General features: G+C 46.0%; 2 protein-coding genes across 3 annotated transcripts in view; one reads left to right on the plus strand and one right to left on the minus strand.

The window, feature by feature from the left end:
• On the plus strand, nt 1-21,359 carry RNF169 (ring finger protein 169; the record flags this gene model as incomplete). Its single annotated transcript, XM_081003900.1, has 6 exons — nt 1-370; nt 6,650-6,726; nt 9,647-9,793; nt 12,109-12,221; nt 13,343-13,439; nt 15,010-21,359. Coding segments are annotated over 6 exons (2,010 nt in total), but the record flags the coding sequence as incomplete, so codon positions are not given.
• A 1,585-nt stretch (nt 21,360-22,944) lies between these two features.
• The window catches only part of XRRA1 (X-ray radiation resistance associated 1), a 36,562-nt gene continuing 35,089 nt past the window's right edge, over nt 22,945-24,417 (minus strand). For both annotated transcript variants that reach the window (XM_081001803.1, XM_081001804.1), the window contains one exon: nt 22,945-23,577. In XM_081001803.1, coding sequence (XP_080857929.1) covers nt 23,279-23,577 — 299 coding nt within the window. In that variant the 3' untranslated portion in view covers nt 22,945-23,278. The remainder of the gene's footprint in view (nt 23,578-24,417) is intronic.

The raw sequence follows: 24,417 nt of genomic DNA on the forward strand, positions 1-24,417 counted from the left end.
TGGGCGTGGCCGACGCGGGGGCTCGTTTCCCTCCCCTCACGCCGTGAGAAAATGGCGGCGGCGGCGGCAGCAGCATCGGCGGCGGCGCTCGGCGTCCGGGCCGCGGGGTCTCCGCCGCCGCCTCCGCTCCTGCGACGGGGCCGGGGCCGGAGGAGGCGGCGCCAGGGCGGGCCTGAGGAGAAAGAGGCGGCGGCGGAGGGCGGAGGGCCCCGGTGCGCCTGCGGGCCGCGGCGCTGCCCGCCTCAGGGCCCCGGCCGCCCGTTTTGCCGCAGCCGCCTCGGCAGCTTCTCGCAGCCGGTTCGGGCCCCCTCGGAAGGCGGGACGCCGCCGCCGCCGCCTCCTCCGCCACCGCCCGCCCAGGCAGAGCGAGGTGCGGCGCCCGCCCGTGCGCGACACGTATCGTGTGAATGGGTTACGTGTGCGTGTGTGAGTGAGAGTAGGAAATGCACGCGACTCGTTGACGTTGTCTGGGCGCGGGCGTGTGCCTGCTCGCGTTTCTGCCTACGTGGGCAGCGGAGCCTCGGGGTGTGTGGTTTTTGGACAGGCGCCCCAGTTGCCAGCGAAGCACGTCGGGATGCGCCCAGGCGCGGCGCACGCGTGTGAATGGGTAAATTTCACGGGGGCGGGCGTAGGCGCCTGGGTCTGCGGGCAGGTGGCTGTTGTTGTTTGTTAATTAAATTTGCATTCGTAGATCTCGGGGCAGTTCGCAACATGAAAAACAAGATGCAAGCACGAAATTCCGTGGGCCTGTGTCACGCGGGGAGAGCAGCTCTGCGTGGGGCTTCGCCCGAGAACGCAGTTTATTTCTAGCTAAATGGACACAGGCTTGAGATGCGTGTGGTGGCTGCGGTGGTTGTTTTGCAATGCCTTCAGAGCAAATGAGAGAGCCGGATGATGCGTGTTGGCCCACCTTTCAGGTGACCCCAAAGACCCGTGTTTTCCACCTGCTTTTAACCACTCTCTGAGAGTCTTGCTGAAATTGATTCCTTCAAGCTTTATTTCCAGGAAGAATTGGTTAAATACCCTGAAATAATTGATCGCTTTCTTAAACCTTAATACCCAAAGTTACAAAATGCAAGTTGGCTCCCAAAAAACAATGGTTTTAAGGAATTTACTAACCACAACATTGGGGGGGTGTGGGGGTGTGTGTTTGTTTGAAAACATCAGCCGTGTGCTTGTTACACTCCTCCTTCGAGTGCACCAAAGATGTATAAAACATGGACTTCCAGCACACGGCTGATGTTTTCAAACAATTGGCTGTGCTCCTCTGTGTTTGCGTTCTTATCTTTTGCATTGTCCTCACCCCTTGGCACAGTTGGCATCTGTCTGAAGTGTATCTTGTGAAGTGAAGGAGTCCTGTGTGTGTATTTCTTCCTCGCAGGGACAGGTCCTTCAGGGGAGCAGTCACCAGACATGCCCCGTTCAATTTTCTTTCTTTATTGCCTTTATACAGTCATACCTCGGGTTAAAGACGCTTCAGGTTAAATCTTTTCAGGTTGCGTCCCGCGGCGACCTGGAAGTAACGGAATGGGTTACTTCCGGGTTTCGCTGCATGCTCAGAATGACGGCACGCGCGTGCACAGTTCTGCTCATGATGCTAACGGGGTTCCGGAACGAATCCCGTTCACATCCAGAGGTACCACTGTATCCCACTTTCTCTCCCAAGTTGCTCAAGGTGTATTCTTCCTCCCCATTTTCCCCCCACAACAACCCTGTGAGGTAGGTTAGGCTGAGAACTAGCCCAAGGTCACCCTAGGAGTTTCATGGCTGAGCTGGGATTTGAGCCCTGGCCTCCCAGCTCCTAGTCTCTAACCACTACACCACATGGGTTGGTCATCCGTTGGCTATGGGGCATGGGCAGTGTGTGTGCATGGACATCCAGCGCACAGGACCTCCGGGCGTGTTATTGTGAGGCTTTTCAAGTGCGTGTGAACCAGAGGTACCAAACAGTACAGCCTTTGTGGGTCTCGAGTGTTGTGATAAATTTAGTGCCTGATGGACTGGGTGTGTGAGGTTTGCTTTGAGTCAGGTGTTGAGAGGAGGGGTGGACAGAGAAGAATGTAGCATTGAAAGCCCAAGGAATGTATTGTGTTGTACATTTGGGCCACAGACCACTTCATCAGTGTACAGTCATACCTTGGATTGAAGTAGCTTTGGGTTGAGCTTTTTCAGATTGTGCTCTGTGGCGACCCGGAAGTAACGTGTTCCGTTACCTCCATGTTTCACCGCTCACGCATGTGCAGACGGTCAAGATGACATGCGCAGAAGCAGCGAATCGTGATGCACAGACGCGGGTTGCGTTCGCTTCAGGATGCGAACAGGGCTCCAGAACGGATCCTGTTCACATCCAGAGGTACCACTGTAAAGAAAAATGGGATGCGTTTGGTGTGTGAGTTAATGAGTGCTTGGGTGTGATAGTCATGCACATTGGGAAAAGGCGTATACATCACTAATTGTTTGTGGAGCACAGTGTTATTAGAACAATATGACACTTAGTAAGTGAGGTGATGTTCCTAAGAACAAGAGGTCGGCTGTGTAATGATGCATATGCAAAATATGTTTCTAAGTCTGCTAATTTCCTGTTCTTGGTTACTGATGGAACGATGGCCACTCCTTGAATCACTTACATGGATTACAGTTGTACACAAACATAAGATGATTTTTTTTTTAGTCACTCTGCCTGTGTATTTGAAAACAACTAACACTAACACAACTAACACAATTAGTCCAAAATATATTTCACATGGTGTAAAGCAGGGCTTTGTGTATGTGTGTTTGAGAGTTTTATCATGGAGTGTGAATTTGCACCTTTTAAACATGCTCTGGAGATGAGCAAGTGTGAGTTTAGTTCTGCTTCTTGTGTTGGTCATATGTTTCTTGACTTTGTGGGTAGATGTATTGAATGTTCTGGACATAGAATTAAATCATGGAATTGTAGGGTTGGAAGGGACCACAAGGGTCATCTAGTTCAACCCCCTGCAATGTTGGAATCTTTTGCCCAACATGGGCTTTGAACCCACAACCCTGGGATTAAGAGTCTCGTGCTCTACCTACTGAGCCACATAATGTATGCTGGACATATAATGCTGCCGAAAAGAAGATGATTGGTGAATTGAGACGATGATAGTATGGGGAAAGATTTTCCTAAGGTGTGTATACAGGAAATGGCCCTGTCCCTTCTCTGGTCAAAGGTGCAAGGGTCACCTGGACTTACTGTTATTCTCTAATTCCTACCGCCTTCGGCAAGGTTGTTACTGTCCTAAAGCAGGGGATTTGATGGGTTTTAACAACCATCACTACCTTGGGCACTGAATCGGCACTGTCATGAGTAAATTCAGTTTTGTGCCATTTTTCTTTACTTGTCTGAGCTGGATCTCCACTAACCAGATTACCTTCATTTTGTCTGACCTGTGTCCAGGGCTGAACCCTTCTTTTTTTCTTTCTTGTTATTGAGAGAGCGTTTCTTGTGCAACAGGTCCCTAGATTCCAGTGTGCCATAAAACTTTGTGTTATCTATGCTGAAAACCTTTTCATCTCCAAAAGCACTTCAGTGCCACTAATTTTATCGGCTCCCCCCCATAAATTGACAGTTTCTGGTTGTTCTGGTCTGCTGTACCACTACAGAAAAGAATGAATAGCTTAGTATTGGATGGAAAGTCTGGGTTAGGTGTAGTTTGACAGGTTTTCTGAAAACTGCTTTTTGAAATTGACTATTCAGTTCAGGAGAATTCCTCAGATAATGCTGTGTTGAGCTTTGGCCTGCAAGTTGCACTTTTGCCACTCCTTGATGTCTCCTGAGGGGGACACAAAGAGTTAAGGTGGAGTCTTGTGAATTTTCAGATCTCAACTGTTGGCTTTCTTTCTTTGAACAGAAGTCACTGGCTGATTCTTGAGCACACAAAATAGGGGTTGTAATTGCAGGGGGGGGGAAGTGCACAGCAACATTCCGCTGTTGGTTTGATTTTGGGAAATTGCAAATGAAACGAATTAATTTATTTTCTGTTACGTATCATATGTACCAGGTTACATTTGTTTGCAATATCCAGCTCTTCTATCTAAATTGGATTATCAGAATGGACAAAAGTGTTCTATGTCAAGATTGTGTATGGCATTGTTTCAGGTTAACTAAACGCAGTAAACTGTCACAAACATGTTAAGAAATAGTTTATTCAAAGTCAATTTTTCTTCCCTAGCTTTAAGCATCTAGGCACTGACTAAACTCTGACCTGTTAAACTTCAGAGAGGGTCTTCTGCTTTTAGGCCCAGCCCTACCCTGGTCATTAAACTTCATCAAATAGGAAACTGGATTTTGTTTTGTTAATCTAGGAAATTCTGTCTAGTCTTGAGCAACAGTTCTGTCAGATTTCATGCAACCCAATGTTAGGTCACTTCAGAGCAACGTCTGCCATGGGGACATGCTGTTTTGTCTTAGGGGAACCTTGCACGAGTACACAAAGTTGCTAGATCTGTCTCTCCATACACACACACTTCTTCTTCTTCTTTGGCGATCACTCGTAGCCGAGTGAGATTGTCTTCCATAAACACGGTTTTAACAATGAGTCCGTAAGTGACTGAGGAGGCCAATTCTGGATCCACGTAGTTCCATAATTGGGACATTGGTTTCTGGGTGGGAGTTGATCACGGTGTGGATTTGCCAAGCGTGCCTTCCTTCTAGCACGTTTCTCCCTTGCTTCCTGAGTTCAAGTGTCTTCAACCTTTGGTATGACACCTTTGGTAAAGGCTGTTCTCCAACTGGTGCACTTGCAGGCCAGTGTTTCCCAGTTGTCAGTGTTTATACTACATTTTTTAGATTTGCTTTGAGACAGTCTTTAAACCTCCTTTGCTGACCACCAGCATTACTCTTTCCATTTTTAAGTTCGGAATAGAGTACAGTCATACCTCGGGTTGAATGCGCTTCGGGTTGAGCGCGTTCGAGTTGCACTCTGTGGCAACCCGGAAGTAACGGAGCGTGATACTTCTGGGTTTCACCGCTTGCGCATGCGCAGATGCTCAAAATGACGTCACGTGCATGCGCAGAAGTGGCGAAAAGCGACGCGTGCGCGCGCAGATGTGCTGTCGCTAGTTACGTTTGCTCCTAGATGCGAACAGGGCTCCGGAACGGATCCCGTTCATATCTAGAGGTAGCACTGTAGTTGCTTTGAAAGACGATCAGGCATCCAGACAACATGACCAGTCCAACGAAGTTGATGTTGAAGAATCATTGCTTCAACACTGGTGCTAAACCATTAAATGATTTTTTTTTTTAATAAATAAAAAATCCACGTGTTGCGAGGCTTCCCTGGGCCCCGGCAGCTAAATTTTGCTCAGTGCAGCTGACTGGCTTTGTAGCTTTGTGCATGCCTGTGTTATGGGTGCTGCTGGTGTGGGAATCTTGATGTGTGTGCACACGCATGCTCCTACCCCGCAGATTTATCGTGACCTTGTGCCAAGAAAGGCAAACTATCCTGTCTGGAAAGTAAAAGATGCATTTTGCTACTAGAAAGGACTATTGAGAGGAAGACGTGGTTCCCTTTAAGCATTTCCACTCTGTTATACAATCATGCTCCCTTTCAAGTGATAGGGAAATTCAGGACAGGCTTCCTTTGTATAAAGGAGAGCACATTTAGAGACTCTTTGACTTTCTGGCAAATCCTGACTTTTCAAATGTTTGTTAGGGAAAGAATTGACATAAGTCCCTTAACGCGTGTATGCAGTGTGTGATAATGTACATTCAATGCTGGATGCAGGTACCTTTTTTGGGTGCTGTACACATGTCACCCCCATGTCATCTAGGGCTGGGCAATATGTCGATAAATCATCCAAAACCAGTTTGAAGTTCATATTGTGATAATGGCTTCATAATTTTTGACCTGGCAGTATATCACAAATGGGTGTTAGTAGTCCAATCTGATGCCTAGAAGAGGCACACAGTACATTTTTTATTTTTGCTTCTTGCACTCATGTCCACACACTTAACGTTTGAAAATAAACATGCCCACGTGATATTGAAATGGGTCCTGTGTTTTGTAACTTAAATGTGGAAAGTTTTCTTAAAGCTAGCTGGTGGTACTGTGTGGGCACAAATTGTGGATTGGCTAACCTGTCCCTTTTCAGCTTCTTATCAGTGACTTATATTTGTTTTGCGATAGTCTCTTCTTTGCAAACATGATGAGATAAAATTGGATGGCTTTATGGATGACTTGGTCTTGAATACCTTTGTAGAAAATCTCTGGTTCCAGAGAGTGACTTGCCTGGGCATGTGTTTAGCCAAAGTGGGTGTGGTTTTTAAAGTTGCTGTTGAGCTTTTTACTAGAGATGGCATAGGAGGTAGTGTGACATTTTGCTCTCCAGCAGCAAGACATCTATGTGCGCGAACCCTGCTTAGTTTCACTCAAGTTGCATAGGTAGGCTGACATTGTTGCACTTGATTTTTAAAAAAAGTTTTGAGAGGCTAGGGGCTGCTTTTTGGATCGTTATTTTAGCATGCAGTTGCCAAGTGGATTCATCTCCTTGTGGTGAGCCCCAGTATGAGGGAGAAACACATTTCTGATATAGTAGTAAGAATAACCATGCTTAACTGCATTTCTGTAGCATTTCTGTGAATTCTCAAAACGCTAAACAACTCCTCCACCCCTCTTTCTGCCGGCAGATTTTATATTCAGAGCACCCATCACGTTAAGCAAGCCTGGAGAGCTGCATGAGGAATACAAAAGCCAGCTACGAAAGGTAAGACAGTTGCATTCTGTGATAAATTATTGCAGCCATATCATCATGACCAGGATGGGCAATTTGTGGCCCTCCAGAAGTTTCTGGAGTCCACCACCCATCTTCCCTGACACTTTGGACCTTCTGGTGGGGCTTAGTGGGAGTTGGGAGTCCAACAATATCTGGAGGGCCAGAGTTTAAAGTTTAAAGCAGTCACTGCTACATGTGCCTAGTGTGCATCTGTCTCCAGCATAGAGCTGGTGTTTATTTTGTGCTCAACCTTTTGTAGTACTGACAGATACTCTTGGGGGCTGATAGGATCCATGCCATATTTTTAATAAGCATTTTGCATTCAGGGGTGTTAAGGCATGCCGTAGACTCTTGCAGATTTCTGTTGTCTTGTCTTTCTAAATGTCAGATCAATTATCTATCTGTCTATCTATCCATTTATTTACATCAAATTTATACACATCTCTGTAAATGTGAATTTGGGCAGTCTTTTACTACTGAGGGCAATTTAAAGTATGTTAATTGTTGTTCTCTTCCTTGACTAAGGAGGTTTGCTTGGGCACAGTTGAGAACTTCTATTTCATTTTGTGGGAATCTTTCTCAGCCGTGGTAGAGGATGAGAGAAAGAGATTAGGTGGAGCAAAGGAGATAACTGCGCAATGTTTTCCATGCTTTCTGCAAATTATTATTGCAAGAGCTCCCAACCCTTGTAGACCTGTGGAATGTTGAGAGTGTGCCAGAGCTGTACACCTCAGTTTCTCTTCTTCCCTTGCCACTCCCAGTGCTGTCATGACACACAGATGTTGATCCAAGTCATGGATCTTTGTGGATCTTGCGTGGTTTTTACATGGGGTGCCATCAAAATGACAGTACACACCCATGGATGCGTTTGGGGGGATCCCTTGTAAAAATCACACAAATTGTATCGTGTTTTTAATATTCGGTTGGGAGCAAATCCCTTGTAAAAATGACACAAATTGTATCATGTTTTTAATATTCGGTTGGGAGCCGCCCAGAGTGGCTGGGGAAATGGGCGGGGTATAAATAATAAATTATCATTATTATAAATTCAAGTTGCTTTGTTTTATTTCCACGGGATTCTACATTTGCCAGGCCCATGGAAAAGCAAGGAGGACACATGCCTGCAGGGTGCTGTGTGCGCCTGTGTTGTGCAAGTGCTTTGTCTTTTGTGGGGCGGAAGACATTGTGCAAACCAGGCATGATCCCCACACCCTTACTCATTCCTCGTTATCGCTCTGCTCATTACCCTCACCTCTTCCATCATTCTTTTTCCATCTCCATTGCTCTTTTTGCCCCTACCATCTCCTCCTTAAAACTATTTTCACTGGGTGGTTGGACACACTGCAAAGCAGTCCCCTAGCTACCCGCCATTTAAATTTTCTCCAGAGGGACTCTAGGCCCCATGTACTTTGCTTGGTAAAGCACCCAGTTGCCCAGTAGAAATAGTTATTAGTTTTTAATCCTCCGTGAAGAGCCTTCTGGGTGATTCATTCAAAACTGCAGGATTATAAATAAGATAGCACAGTTGCCTACTGGCCACCAGAGGGGGGAAAATAGAAATGTTCTACATGCAGTATCATAGAGGTGAAATAATGAATTCCTTATACAGATCTTGTAGTTTTAAAGCCTGCAGAAGCAGAAGCCTGGTGACTTTAGGAAAGGGAAGCTGGGAATTGCATATCCTACACAGCTTCCTTGTTGAAACTGCACTAAGATTTTCTTCATGCTGTAGAAGCATTTCTGGCAATAGTTCTAATGATTTCCTTTACAGCAATTGAGGAGAAAATGTTTTCAAGAAGTGTTTCTGGGGCTCTGACTCTGCCACGTGTGCAGTTGGGAGACAGCTTTTTGTCCACTTCCTGTTTGGCTTGCTGGCCCTGCTCTTTTTCTTCAGACACACTGGCAGAACTTAGATGTGCTTCCTCTCAATGTTTAAACACCTTTTCTGAACTTTAAACTGCGCCCAAAGGAAGCAGATTCCTAAACCTATGCTCAGGTGGGACATATAGATTGTCCAGTGCCTAAATTCAGGAGTTGCTGCCAAGTCTTGGGATTTAGTCCTATGCCACACCTGATCTTTTCACTATAATTTTTGCATAATAGATAGGAAAATAGGAGTCAGACCTTTGCTCCATCTTGCTCAATATTGTCGACACTGACCGGCCGTCTCTCTCCAGGGTTTCAGACAAGACATTTCCAGCTCTACCTGGACATGTCAGGGATTGGTCCTGAGACTTTTCTGCATGAGGAACAGCTGCAGCTGCAGTCTTCCCCATAATAACTGCCTTATTTTTTATTTATTTTTTAAAAAGCAGAACCTTGCAACACCAAAAATAAGTAATTATATTTCTAAAATGGCTACCCTGAGCCAACTTAGGTCCTCTTATGGGTCCCCCTGCCTTGAGTGGTGACCACAATAGGGGCCTTTTGATTGTGGGACCTGGATTCTGAAACGTTCTTCTCAGAGAGGCCTACATGATGCAGAGCCTGAGACCTTTTCAGTGCTAGGTGAAGACTATCTTCATTTGTTTCCACCTTTTAGCGTTTTCAGGTTTTAATGATGTGTTTTATCTGGATTTAATGTTGCCGTTGTTCAGCTGTTTTATTGTATTTCTATAGAATGCTTCGTTGTTAAGTTACGTTAACTTCTTTGGAAGGTTTTGCCTTAAAATCAGTGTAAAAGTCACTTCTCCAGGCTAAAGAGATCCAGGTCTTTCCATCATTTGTCATACAGTTTGGTTACCAGTCTCCTCACTATCCTGGTCACCCGTCTTGGGACACACTGCAATTGGTCAATGTCTCTAACTGTGGCACCCAAATGTAGCTGCAGCAATAAAACAGCTGCATTTTTAAAAAAGAGCAGCAGCCAAAGCAAGATTAAACCAGGACATGAATTCTCATTTGCTTCTAGTTGAGGGATGAAAAACTGCAAGAAGAGAGAACCTCTGATGATTTTATTCACAAGCTGATTGTTGAGGACACTACTGATGCAGGGAAAAGAAAAACAGAAGATCAGAAGAAAGAGGAGTCCTTAATGGTCAAAATGACCCAAGAACGTGTAAGTAACTGTGGGTTGTGCTATGTTGCTTTGTCTCCCCACCACTACAAAAAAGAGTTGTATACTTACCTGCCATAGCCAGGATAGCCTGGAGGCATCAGAGATTGAACCTTTTGTGGGCAAAACATGTGCAGTGCTCCCCCTCCAAAATACTACGATTTAGTTACAGTAGGGTTACCAGATGTCCTCGGATTTGCAAATCTGTCCCTGGGAAACGTGGCAGTGGCAGCCCGGAGCCAGCCAGAGCCAACTGCGCTACCAGGCTGCCTCTGGGCTGCTGACTGCCACTGCCAAAGGAGAACCAGGGACGTCCGGCGGTAAACATCTCCTGCCTCCTTCCCCCTTTGTTTTGACTGATTGGGGGAGGCTCAGGAGTCACGGGCGGGCGGCCGTTGCCCAGTTTTTAAAAAACTCTGCACGTTTATGTCTCACGGTGCGAAAGAAGGGCTTTGCGCCTTTATACAATATGCAAGTGTGCTTGGGCCCAGGGTCTTTTGCCTCGCCATCCCCACTACTGACTCCCTGTTGCTACTCAGCTTCCAAAAAAAAAAAAAAGTGTCCCTGGCTTCATTGAAAAAAATCTGGTAACCATAAGTTACTGTCCATATGGTGGATGTAGGATAAAAAAATAATAAAAGCCAATAATTTGGGTGTTCCTCCTAGAAATATCTTGCAGACACTAGGGACTATGTCACGTGACGATGGCACATTGTCTTCTCCTGGGACTTTATTGTCAGGTTCATAGCCACACCAAATTCAGTGCAGAATTGAAGGGGGAACTTTTGAGACCTTGTTTCCTCTGGAAAGTCTTGCCGTAGGAAGCCACAGATTTTGTTGTTCAGCTGTGTGAACCAACACAGGACAAAGATACCCACGAATATGGACTGCAGGGATTGAAAGTGCTGAGCGGGCTCCTCCTCCCTAGCTATAACTACATGAATGTGCGGACAAAATGCTGAATGGGATGGGAGAAGGGACATCTAACTCAGGGCGTCAGCAACCTAAGGCCCATGGGCCACAAGCGGCCCACGGGGGTTGTTTAACCGGCCCCCGAACCGAGCTGCCTGCTTGGCGAGTCCTTGCGCGCTGCGCTAAACTGGCACAGCGCGGTGTGGGGACTTGCTTCCATGGCGCCGGAAATCGCGTCTGTGCAAACGCCGGAAATTGCGGGCGCGCTCTCACACGCAGTCCGGCTCATGGAGGGATCTCCGCTGGAGTGAACTGGCCCAGGTGGGGTAAACCTTGCCGACCCCTGATTTAACTAGCTGACAACCCTGACCTTAAAGCTTTGCTCAAAAGAAAGCCTAGTTGAGTTCAGTAGGACTCACTTTCAGACATGTGTATCAAGAGGTACAGAGTAATCTCCCATGGGATGTTGATGAGCTAAGGATTTTAGGACCCAGGCATAGAAACTGGATTGGCTAGTATCCCTTTCCCTCTGTAATTCACCGGTGACTGGTATTCAGAGGCATACTCCCTGTGATGTTGGATATAAATCTAGCCATCGTGACGTATTAGTTGTGGATAGCCATAGCTGCCATAGTACAGTGGTACCTTCGGTTCCAAATGCTTCGGGTTACAAACACTTTGGGTTACAAACTCCGCTAACCCGGAAGTAGTACCTCGGGTTGAGAGCTTTGCCCCAGGATGAGAACGGAAATCGTGCGGCAGCGGGAGGCCCCATTAGCGAAAGTGCGCCTCAGGTTAAGAACGGACCTCCGGAATGAATTAAGTTCGTAACCTGAAGTACCACTGTATTTTAGTCCCTTAACTCTGAAACCATGTGGCTATGTACTGGTCAGGATTTTACTGTTGTGAGTTTTTTTACATCTTAAGACTTTGCAGTGATGATCATGTAGAAATCTATTTGACGATGATGTAAATCACCTTCAGACATGGAGGCAGTATCCCTTTGCATTCCAGCCTCTGGGGAAGAATAGCAGGAGAAAGAGCCGTTTGCCTCTGTGTCATGCTTTCGGGCTTCCCAGGGGCATCTAGTTCGCCACCAAGGGAAGCAGGATGCTTGACAAGATGGGCCTTTGATCTGATCCAGCAGAAACGCTCTTCTTTTGTTCTTCTACCGTTGTCTCAAATTTGGTTACAGCCAACAAATCCCGCTCTGCTCAGTGCGTACTTCAAACGTAACTCCTCTGCGGAATGGAGGCTCAAAACACTGTTGGAAGAAGCAGTGAATTGCCAGAGTGAGGCTGTTTGTGGTCCATTGTATGCCACATTGGTACTTTTTGTGAGTTGGCGGTTTAAAATATTGTTATAGATAAGGAAAGTGCCAACTAATCTTTCCTTGATTCCTTCAGTTTCCTGAACGCCTCTCTGATTCCGAGAATGAGGAACCATTCCAGGGCAAATCTGCACATCGGTCAGCTTTTGTCTCCAAGGGAAGCACCTACTCAATAGCATTGGTGGCAGGGTAAGTCCTTGGTCACTTTCTGGGTTGTCTTTAGGGGAAAGTTCCAGCTAAGACAATGGAGGTAGGTGGGGCAGGGAATACAGTGGTGCCTCACAAGACGAAATTAATTCGTTCCGCGAGTTTTGTCGTCTTGCGATTTTTTTCGTCTTGCGAAGCACGGTGTCGGAAAAGTTTTGGAAAAGCTTCAAAAATCACCAAAGTCTTCAAAAACCTCAAAAAAGGCTACCACACCGCGTGCTATGAGTTGCTCCTCGAAGTCAAGTCGCAACTGTATTAACGGTGTTAAGAAAAAGGAAACAAACTTGCAAGACGTTTCCGTCTTGCGAAGCAAGCCCATAGGGAAAATCGTCCTGCGAAGCAGCTCAAAAAACCCTTTCGTTTTGCGAGTTTTCCGTCTTGCGAGGCATTCGTCTTGCGAGGTACCACTGTATTAGGAGAGTGAGCAGATGACTCTGGACTGTGTTATAGCAGCTCAGAATTTGTTCCTGGAATAAACTACAAATTAGAAACCACTTCAAAATTGTGTGCACATTTATGCAGATGTGTTACAGGGACTGGGGCCCAAGGAAGTTGCGACTCCTGGTTTTTGTGGAGCTGTTGGGGGGGGCAGTGTGGCGTGAAGGGGCAATTTAGCTGGATTTTTTTTGCCTGCTTTGCAATCTTCTTGGCAATCATGTGGACCAGAAATGCTGAACAATTGGAACTCCTCTCTATAAAGATTTCACAGCCCTTTCATGTTCTGGGTGAGGCAGCTCTCTGTAGGTCATGGGCCATTAGTAAAAATAAATGGTTTTATACCATATCTGAAGTATCCTTATTACTAATGGGTTCACAACATTTAAAATAAAGCTCAGTCCATTAGAAGCAATAAAACTAAAACTAGTGAAATATGATTTCTAGATAGAGGGCATGTGACTGAACCAGAACAGTACCTTGTTCAATACAAGTAAGTCTACCTGCATAGATACTGTGGGTCTGTGCCTCTACCTTCCCCCAGGTGAGACGAAGAGGAAGCTATTGCACAAAGATCAAACTGGTGTTTAATGATAGCATTATGTAGGCATTGTGTTAATTTATTGTGCTTTTCCCACTAAACTTTTGTTTTCTTTACATTTTTTTAGAACCTTGAGCTCCAAGGTAGAAAGGAGCCAGAGTTGCAACGATACCCTTCGAGAAAGATCCAAAAGCAGGCAAAGATCAGCTCCAGTCAGAACAAAGGTGATGATGATTTTGAAAATGGTGGCTATCATCTTGGGTTCCACTGCCTCAAAATGTCCTGAGCTATATTGTAAAGAGTCTTTGATTTGACCAGGGGACTGCTGCATCTGCTGGCTTTCTGTAATACTGAATGTGTGTTTCTTGACATATTCCTTTACTACTGCAGAGGGTCCTGTGGGTGCTTCCATGTGGCAGTTCGTTGTTGACTCAAGCCAAAGAACCACCTAGCTTAGCACCCTCTTTCCACCAGGCCTTTGGTCAGGGCACAGCCTGACTCCCTCCTATGGCAATCTTCACAGAACTTTAGCCTAATGGTTGCCATCAATTTGATTTGAATTAATTGTATACTGAAATGGTTTTAGAATTTTGTATTATTTTATTGTTGTTAGCTGCCCTGAGCCCAGCTTCGGCTGGGGAGGGCGGGATATAAATAAAATTTATTATTATTATTATTATTATTATTATTATTATTATTATTATTTATTAGACACCCCCAGGCAGGACCTGAGTTCAATAGCGCTCTCCCTACTTCCCTTCCTAATCTCAGCAGCTGGTTTTCAGAGGCTTTTACTGCCTCCTGTAGTGGAGGTTGGGTGCAGCCTTCATGGCTAGCAACCAGTGGGAGCCTCTTTCTCTATGAATTTGTCCCTTAAAGTCACCTGTAGTTTGGGACATCGCTGCATCATTTGGGAGTGAATGCCATAGTTTTAACTATGCACTGTGTGAATAAGAACTTTCTTCTTTCTATTCTGAATCTTCCATCATCCAGCTTCATCAAATAACCTTGGGTTCTTACTATTGTACTGCACTATTCTGTCTCTGTCCCCTTTGCCTTCACCATCCATAATCATTATACACCACTATCATGCCTCCCTCTTTATCCACCTTTTCACTGAATTAATCCCCAAATGTTGTGTAACTTTTCCTCATTGGTGAATTGCTCCAGCCCCACAATCACTTCAGTTGGGTTTTTTTTTTTTTTTAACCTTCCAGCTCTCCAATGTCATTTTTGAGGTGTGTGTTGACCAGAACGGCGCAGTACATCTAGTGTGGTTGTACCATAGTTTTGTATAACGTCGTCATGATATTGACAGTTTGATTTCCAATCTCCATTTTTAATGATCTATAACATGGAATTTGCCCCCTTTTTTTGTAATGTGCTTGGAGGGCTATGTTACAGCTGTTTTCATTATTACCCTGAATCTGCCTTCCATGTTAATGTGCTGCAGCAGCAGCAGTTCTCAACGTAATCTGTGAAAATCGTTTTTATCCAGTGGTACCTTGGTTTGCATATGTTTTGGATTACAAACACGTCAAACCCAGAAGTGCATGTCCCGGTTTGCAACGTTTTTTTTGGATTGCAACCCATTTTATTTGGATTGCGAACAAATTTTTTTTGGAGGCCCCATTGGCGAAAGCACGCCTTGGGTTACAATCTGTTTTGGTTTACAAACGGGCGTCCGGAACAGATTGTGGTTGTAAACCAAGGTACCACTGTACTTTGTAAACCCCTTTTGGCATTAAGCTGTGTATAAATTAGTTAATAACGATACCCACTTGCTCCTTGCAGATAAACCAGTTATCTGGTGCGCCTGCTCCCCTCGTTGGAGTTTTATCGTCCACCCAGAACAATCGCTGCCTCTCCGCCCCAGACCTAACAGCTGATAAGCGCCTTGTCTTCCATGCCGCTGCTTCCTTCTCCGTCCTCCAGAAGCCAGAGCGCTCTATCAGCCCCGAGAGCAATGACAGCATTTCAGAAGAACTCAATCACTTCAAGCCCATTGTCTGTTCACCCTGCACACCTCCAAAGCAGCTTCCCGACGGTGGAGTTCTCAGTCCCCTAATTATCAAGTCTACTCCGAGGAACCTAACGAGGAGTTTACAGAAGCCAACCACTTACGAAGCCAGTCCCAGGATCTTGAAAAAATGGGAGCAGATATTCCAGGAACGGCAGGTGAAAAAGACACTTTCTAAAGCCACCCTAACATCCCTGGCCCCAGAGGTGGGGGAAGATTTTCTGGTTCCTAGCGCGAACTCACTCGTCAAAGAGCCCCCGCAGATATCAAACGATGTGCTGCCACCTGAAACCATCACGCACGTGCAGGCAGCAACAGACTGTTCGCCTTCCGTCTGTGTTTCAAAGTTTGAAAGCTCTGGCAATATCAGGAGAGACTTGGAGGCGGTGGAAGATTACCCCAAAGCACCCGTAGCGAGACCCAACGAAAGCACCCTAAACACCAGGATTTCTGACGTCCCCAGCGCAAAATCAGCCTTGCGGCAGACGGAAACGTGTTTGAACGTCGATGCCAAAATGGTGACCCGGAAAGTGATTAGAGTCAGCTCGGAGTTTCCAGAGAACGGGGCCCTCGGCCCATCGGTCAAGGCGGCCGGCAGGAAGCAGCTAAAGTACCTGAACGAAAGTGAGCGGAGCAACTTCCCAAACGGCGTCTGTATCGAGAAAGCCCTCGGCGACGAGACCTCGCCTTTGAGGAGGGGCCGAAAGAGACAGTGCAAAATGAAGCACTTGGAACAGGCCGGCTCGGTCAAGAGACTGAGGCAGGTGGCCTGTCACCACGGGGCGCTGGCTGCTCCCGAACCTCCGAGGAAGAGGAGGAGGAGTGAGATGGAGCAGAGGTTGAAGCAGGAGGAGGAAGACCGCCGGCTGGCCTTGCAGCTCCAGCGGAAGTTTGACAGCGAGAACAGGACAGTGGCAAGGCGGAAAGGGAGAGCAGATCAGTATTTCCTGCGGTCAAAGAGCACCACGGGTGCAAAGTAGCACTTATTGAACAATGTTGCCTTTTCTAGTTAATGTGAGGTTGGTCAAAATGATCTGGGAAGGAGGAAGACCTGTTTTGTTATCCTACCTCCCCCTCCCCCAATTGCGTTTCCTTTTTTTTTTATGGTAAGGTGAGTTAAATCCAGTTCACGCTACAGTCAAGGTCTTTGCACAGATGTAGGCTACACTTTATTCTTTTTACTGAAGTTGCTTCTGAGACTCTTCAGACCCACTCACAGGAATGCATTTAAATTTCACTGATCAAAAGGGCACGGACCCGTGTCTACAGCCGAGTCCCATTGGTATGCAAACTGCTTCCAGGTTGTGAGTAGATGACACTATTGGATTGGCATTTTTTGTCACTGAAATCAGTTGCTGTAAGTGATCTTTTAACCTCAGGAGCAGCCTTGAGAGGGAGGGAGGCCAGTCACTTGAACTGTGGGATACACAGGAATGTATTTAAATATACAGTGTATTATTGAGCATTCACATCTATGGAGGGCTGTTTATACAGAACACAAACTAATAACCTTTTGCCAGATCTGTGGCTGCTATTTGTGCTGTCCATCTCTTAACACCTGGCACAATCCGTTTGCATTGCCACAGATTATTTTTTGATCCCAAGGCCATGTTAATAGGAGTCAGATTTGAGGTGTACAAACACAAGGTTTCCTACTCTGGCTAGACAGAACTGAAGGCAGAGAAATTGCACCCAGCCTCTCTCACTACCATGGCGATTTGTTTGCTATCCCAAGCCTTTCTCTTGCTCCTCATCATGCACAGCTTTGGGGATATAAACTATGACAGCAGTGGAATGACTTCTGTGACTGGAAATGTGTGCGGATGTGTTGTGTGAATGAGACGGCCGTGGAGAGTGGATTCTGTTGAACTCTTCCATTGTCTGGTTTTTGAGATTGCTGAGTTGAAAGGCCCAATGCAAATGACTAAACTGTCCCATTTAAAGTGGGTTTTGAATTGGAGATAGGCGATGTTGGGAGTATTTTCTGGACACCCACCCTAACCAGTGCTCACTTGGTCAACAAGTTAAAGTTTCCACATGTGGAAGTGTGTCATATTTACAATCTCTTCAGCAATGCTTGTTGTCTAGTGTGCTGCAGAGGTTTGTTTTTTGTTTTGTTTTGCTGTATCAGATAGGCTTTTCACAAGCCTGCTTTGTCGTAAGAATTTGAAGAGGATAAGGTGACTCACGATGACTTCAAAAGTGGCCACTGCAATCAGCCAGGTTTGTCCCACACTAGGAGTAGGTGTTTTTAAGCCCCTTTGAACTACGTACCATGATAGATTGGCATTGAGGCCTCTGGGTTTGCTGCTCAGGAAAAGTTGAAAGCCACAAAAGGTGAAATACAGAGTAAATAGTCTATAAGTACATCACCCTAGTATGGTTAGAGCCAAAGAAGCTCTCAGTGGGTGGAAACTTGTAATCTCTAAAAACAGGTTGTGGTTTAAAAATGCTTTTAGCAGTTCAACAGTCACTTGTAGACCCAGGTTTCTGTGTTGTGCTGCTGTATCCCTTTGGAGGTGGGAAGCTAAAACTTGGCATACTTTTCTCAAGGCTTCCTCAATCACTGGCAAGAGAGCTACCCCCACCTGTCTTCCAGCCTGACTCGTTCATTCCAACTCTGCCTTGCGAAGCTTCCTTGGTTATCCTGCAACTTCCTCTCTACAGCTGTTTGCTGGAGGGGCAGAGCTCTTGCGGTCTTCACTGTCTAGCATCAGCCTTGACACTTGCTTGGACCAAGCAAATCCGGCACTTAAGAAAATTCTCTTAAAATTCTGTGGAGGAAAGTGTTCAGGTGGACTTTGAACTAATTCCAGATTGGTTGGCTTTCCTGGCAAACAGAACTAGAATATGTTTTGGTTTCACTTTTGCTTCATTTCCTTAGGTGCTTACCATTCTATCATAGTTGGTTAGAAGGAAGCCCCACGGATTTCAGTGGGGCTCACTTTTTGGTAAGCTTGAGTAGAATTGCAACCTTAAATTTTGCTGATCTGTTAGAGACAGAAAACGCTTATGTAAAATGCAGTGTTTCCTTGCTGAAAACCTGGGAGCAATCGGTATTATTCTCAACATGCCAAAGACTGCCATTACAGTAAGGAAACCCTTATGGAGACCAGACCTTTTCAGGCCCTTTAGAAAGATGTGGCCCCTTGGTAAGAAAAGGGGATTAGAAGGATACTTCAGAGGAGAATTGGGCCTTAAAAACTTGGAAAGTATGAGTTCACTTCAGATGCTTATTTCAGCATAATCTCTGGTGAATGTAGAGCACTTTTTCCAAGTGATCGCACATCAAGTAACATAATTTGGGTGAGCTGATGATCATGTTTCTTAATGGGAATTTAGGATCATCACTGGAAGAATTATGTGGATTTCCAGTTCTTTTGTTGCACTACCGCACACAGGTAGTCAGGCTGTCTGTTCTGTGTTGTCCCGGTGCATGTTGCAGGGGCTCAGCCCTCGAGACCCATTTACGACCCATTTACGGCCCTGTTAGACTTTTGATCAGTACACCCTCGGGGTGTACAAGTGATTTAAGTGAGTGCCAGAAACTGGGATGGCAGAAGCAATGGTGAAGTTAGGTGTGTGATATGGTCTTGGCTGAATTTGGAAAAGCATGGTCTAGGTCTTGACAGTCTGTGGAAAGGTAGGGAAGCAAAGCTTTACCCATGTGGTATCTTCACACCAGCAGTCTCCTTCAGGATATGCTGTGAAAAGGTCTAGTGCCGTCCATGGGGTCTCAGACAAGAGACTGCCTATGGCTGCACTTTTCTTTGTGGGGACACCAAGATTTCATGATAAGAGGCACAAAGGATAACTCCAGAAATTATATAGGAACAAACCCAGATTTTTGACTGATTATGCGCTTGGAAGGAAAGCGAAGCCAATCTGAGGAATGTAATGTACCTGCACATAGCCAAAGTGATGTACCAATTCATCTCTTAACTTCCTTGCAGTGGACTATTGAAGTAGCCCTATGGCCTAAGGTGCGCCCAGTAGCATTCTGGGACTTTCCTCCTTTTTGAAGGAAACACACCAGTTGCAAAAGAGCTCTAGCCCTCTTGCAAACAGAGATCTGCTATATGCTCTTGTAATCCAGAGCAATGTCTGGAAGTAGGCACAAGGAACAATATTTGTTGTTTAGTCATGTCCAACTTTGTAACCCCATGGACCAGAGCACGCCAGGCACTCCTGTCTTCCACTGCCTCCCACAGTTTGGTCACTCACGTTGGTAGCTTCGAGCAATATTATCCCCTGGTATTTTGCTGCATGAAGCTCCAAACCGAAGCACATTCTGAAAGTGGATCTATTCGATGAGCGAGCGGCCTCAGCTTGGTGTTTCAAATGCAGGCATTCCGGAAGAGGGGTGTGTATGGAACGTAGACACGACTGTTTCGGGATGTGGGACGTGAACAAGATTCAGGAGTAGGAGGCCAAACGAGGCGTGTGTGTGTGTACACGTGTGTGAGCAAGAGATCACTTACTTGATGAAGTCATGGCTGTGAACCTCCTCGCCATGGTGATGAACACTGCAGGGATGTAATCTGACAAGAGGTAGCAGTGTAGCCCTTACATCTTCTCTACTGGCCCTTAGGGCAGTTGCAAACTACTACTAGAGTGCTTTTGCCCAAGGTTCTGGCCGACCTGATGCCAAACACAGATCTCTTTGGACATATGAGCCTATTGGCCACTGAATGTATTAACGGGGCCATTTAGTCTAGATAGATACGGGGGCCCTTAATCTTGCAAGGTTGGTTGCCCACCTCATAGCCTAAAAGCGTGCCCTTGTGTTTTTGTGTTTTCCTTGCCTTTGAGAGATCTGCCCTCATTTGGTCAGAAACTGACCCAGGCTTGCCTACTTATCAAGGAGCGCACTACTGTTGGGCCTGTTACGTACTCACGGAGGTCAAAGAGTGTCTTGCCATAAATGTCAGTGGGTGTGAACTTCCTGCTTACCGGCTCTTGCCTTTGTCAGACTTCTGGTTCCTGATGAGGTTTAAAAATGGGGTTCTGTTTATAGCTCAGTTGGGGGGGGAGAGATCTTGACAGTGAGTGAATGAATGCAGCTGCCAAAGACACAATCTGACCCTGAAAATCCGCTCTGACCCTCCTGGATATCCCTGTTTGGAAAAGGGAGCGATGCAAGTTCTTCAGTTGATTACGGATGTTGGTGGAAATAGTGAAGATGGGGAAAGTGCCAAAAGATTGGATTTTGTACGATGATTGTATTGCATTTTATTATATAACTGTCAGTATTCTTTCTCTTCAAATGTATTGTGGGGCATGTCATGGACTACAGGTCAAACCCAAGCACTTTGTTGAAGTTCTCTCAATGAAGGCAAAGGAAGAGGAAAGTACAAGCCTTAAAGACTTTCTATAATGCATTGATTCCCCCCCCCCAAAAAAAAATGGACAAAAAACAAACCTGGACATTGCTTCAACAAGCACCTGCAATGCTTCTTGTTGGGCTTTTAAAAAGGATCACGCTGGCATCTTGATTTTCATCTTTACCGGTGGATTAAGGCGGCCTTGCCTTCAGAAAGGTGCCACCCAAAACCAGTTTCAGCTCTCGGAGAGGACCAGATACAGTCGCTTAAAAGTAACATTCCTTGCCCAAGAACTGACTGGATGTGAAAGTCCATCAATTTCGACGCTGGTCTGTTAGATACTCTCTGCTGAGTCTCCACAGTAAGGTCAAAACTGCACTGCTGAACTCTACAGCTGGTGCCGCCATCTTCCTAAATGTTGTGTTATTAGGAATCTGATGGAAAACATTGTTCCTTTTCCAACTATTTAGAACACTGCAAGCAGGTATAGAATTAGCTATCCACTATGCAAACAAAGAAAACACCTTTTTTTGGTTACCATTGTTGGGATTTTGTGTAAGCTAGGTTCTACTGGTGTCAGACTGTTCCCAGAAAAATTGATGTTGCTGCATTTATCTAATTCCCTTCTCAACACCCCCTCCCCCCAGTATGCTTTAAATCATTTTGTGCTTTGGTGTGTATCCTCCGCTTGGTACTTGAAAACCAGTGCAGTACAAGACAAAGCATCATTTTTGAGATCGCAACTGAATCACTGTGGCTTCATCAGATTTTTTGATAAAACAAATCTGTTTACTGAGAAACGAATGTGTGTGTCTGTCTTTATGGGTAAAGGTACACAAGTCTCCCTCACTAAGTCCTTAGAAATGGGTTTTTGGGGGTGGGGGAAGGGGGTTTGCAACAGTAAAAAAGAAAAGTGGATGTCCTTTAACCCAACCCAGCTACTGATTCTAACACAATGAAATTGCATGCTTTCCTAAATCTCCCTCTTTGACAAGCCCCTCCACCTAAAATAAGATAGTTGAGTTGACCAGTTGACTGTGGAGAGTGGATCATTTTTGTAGTTATTCAACCACAACCCCCTTTAGCGTAGCTTTACCTACGATGCCACCCTGAACAAGGATCAATACTTAACTAGCAGTCAGATGAATTGGAAGGGGGAGGGGACTTAGCCCATCTTCCATGCTGATCCAGCAGTGGTTATTTTAACTCTTCTTTAGAGATGCTTTTATTTCTTCCATCTACTTACAAGTTTCTTAGAATTTTCCGAGGCCTACTCAGACGCACATTCAGTAGCCTACGTATGCAAAACTTGGTTCCCTACCTCTGTCTAGTAGTCCCACTGTATCAACAAGGTAGAATGCAGCCCCAAGACTGGCTTGGGTTTCAAGGAATTTTAGAGAGTTCTCTGCAACAAAAATAGATTTTGATCTGAGAGGGTAAAATGTGCTTTGTGCTCCAGAGAGGGGGCTCACAGAGGAAACAGGCCGAGCTGATCTCTGGACATGTGCCTTCATGCTCCATGTTTATGCCCAGGGAATGAGTTGCAGGCATTCCCACGCATGAGCAAAAGAGAAGTGCTTGAATCTAGAGAAAACATGACGGTGACTCGGTGTGAGGAAGCCAAGCCATTCTGCCTGAGCTCATGGGGGAAAAGCCATGGGACTCGGAAGTCTGGACTATGAGGAAGAATGGGACTAGGTGGGGTCCTGTGTGTACATGATAGACTGCCGCTGGGTGGCCATTGCTCTTGCCTCTCCCTGCAGTACTGTACTAATTTTAAATGGTTGCCCTTTTAACCTTGGGTGGTCTTAAGAGGGAATTCTGCCTTGGTAAAAGAAACAGCGAGGTTTGGCCCATGAATTGCTCCTGGGTGGTTTAGCTAACTCATCTGAAAAGACCACATCTGCAAATGCCAATTCTCTTAGAGCTCAGAGAGTGGATTGTGAAGGATTATCGGGTACATAAAGCAGAATATTAACTGCACAATTACCTTAAGGATTAAATATTTAATTCCTTTTCCCCCCCCTAGAGCCACAGCCTAAGGGGAAAGGAAAGAGTGGGCAAGCGGTCGTGAGGTGCCGGGGGCAATTTAAACCTGCAAAGCAAAAGAAGTGTGCAAGGGACAACATGCCCTTTTACCGACTCCCCTGGTTTGGGGCAAGCAGAAGGGAAGTGGGGAAATGCCTAGCAAACTACATGGGCAATTGGGGTCTTACAATAAGGCACTGGAAGTGTGACGAAGCCTTTCTGTGCCAGTCACTGCTGCTATGGAAAGCTGTCTTGGCATGACTTCTTTCCCTCTCCCAACAGATTCTACCAAGGTTCTTCCATCTGAACAATTGTAAAAGGGGGGACTTAGGCCGTAGTCATTTGATAAAACCGGAGGCCCACCATGACACATTTATTTCACTGCTTTTGCGGCGGCTGCCCGGGTTCAAGTCTCATGATTTAGATGGGAACTGCATCCTGAAACAGCCTTTTGGAGTGCGCCTAGTGGTTCCCGTTGGTTTTCTGTTGCGCTTGTGAACGTCTTCACTGAAGTGGAGCCTGAACTACTCTTGGCCTGTAACCCTGAGCGGGTCAAACCTTCGCAGAGGGTTTGGAAGTAGGTAACCTCCGTTCCTATGGTTGCTAGTTACACCACTATGGTCTCCTAGGACATGGGACTCTTTGGAAAATACAGCAAATAGCTCTATGTCTTGTAAAAAGAGGCGGTTCCTCAGCAGTCCTGTTTAAATTGAGCTTTCTTCGGATTGGATGGAGAAAGTCCTTTCTCCTCCGTAGGGACCGAGGATTCTTCAAGTGACTGCCCACCCAACTCAGCCTCAGGGAGACCCTCGAGCATCAAGTTTTGACTCGTCTCCTCTGCACTGGTACCCTTCTTACTAATGGCTTTGGACTCGACCTGCTTGTTGCAGCTGGCCACTGCCGCTTTATACTCCTTCCGGAACTCCTTCAGCATCGCCAGGGCCTGCCGGTACTCACGCCAGTTGTCCTTCTTCCTCCGCAGGATGCACACTGCAAAGAACGCGGGAAAGAAAGAGCCTCTTCATGCCGTACACGGCTAAACCATGGAACTCCCACAGGAGGTAGTGATGGCCACCAACTGGGACATAGCTGTCAACTTTTCCCTTTTCTTGCGAGGAATCCTATTCAGAATAAGGGAAACGTTGGCAGCTATGCACTGGGATGGCTTTGGAGGACGATTAGACAAATGCATGGAGGGCTATCGGGGGCTACGAACCACAATGGCTCTGTTCTGCTTCCAATGTTTCTGAATCCCAGTTGCTGGAAACCACAGCAGGGGAGAGGACCCTTGTGCTCGGATCCTGCTTGCCAGTTTCCCACAGGCATCTGGTTGGCCACTGTTAGAACAGGATTTTCCATTAGATGGGCCATTGGCCCAGTGCAGCAGGCTCTTGTGTTCTTATTAACAGAACCAAACTGCAGTCAGGCAGGTCTATTTTTCATTGCATTTGCATAATGTACAGTGGTACCTCGGGTTACAGACGCTTCAGGTTACAGACGCTTCAAGTTACAGACTCCGCTAACCCAGAAATAGTACCTCGGGTTAAGAACTTTGCTTCAGGATGAGAACAGAAATTGTGCTCCGGTAGCGCAGCGGCAGCAGGAGGCCCCATTAGCTAAAGTGGTGCTTCAGGTTAAGAACGGTTTCAGGTTAAGAACGGACCTCCGGAATGAATTAAGTACTTAACCCGAGGTACCACTGTATTCTTCTTCTGCCAGCTGCGAGAGAGGAGCAAGGGAGGTTAGATGGAAAACAGGCTAGCACTGCTGTGTGAGTGAGTCTTAATCTCTTAGTCTATTTTTGTTTTAACTTTTCGGAAGGTTTCATAG

Source organism: Podarcis pityusensis (assembly GCF_964106645.2).
Source record: "Podarcis pityusensis genome assembly, chromosome: 4".
Taxonomy (NCBI): domain Eukaryota; kingdom Metazoa; phylum Chordata; class Lepidosauria; order Squamata; family Lacertidae; genus Podarcis; species Podarcis pityusensis.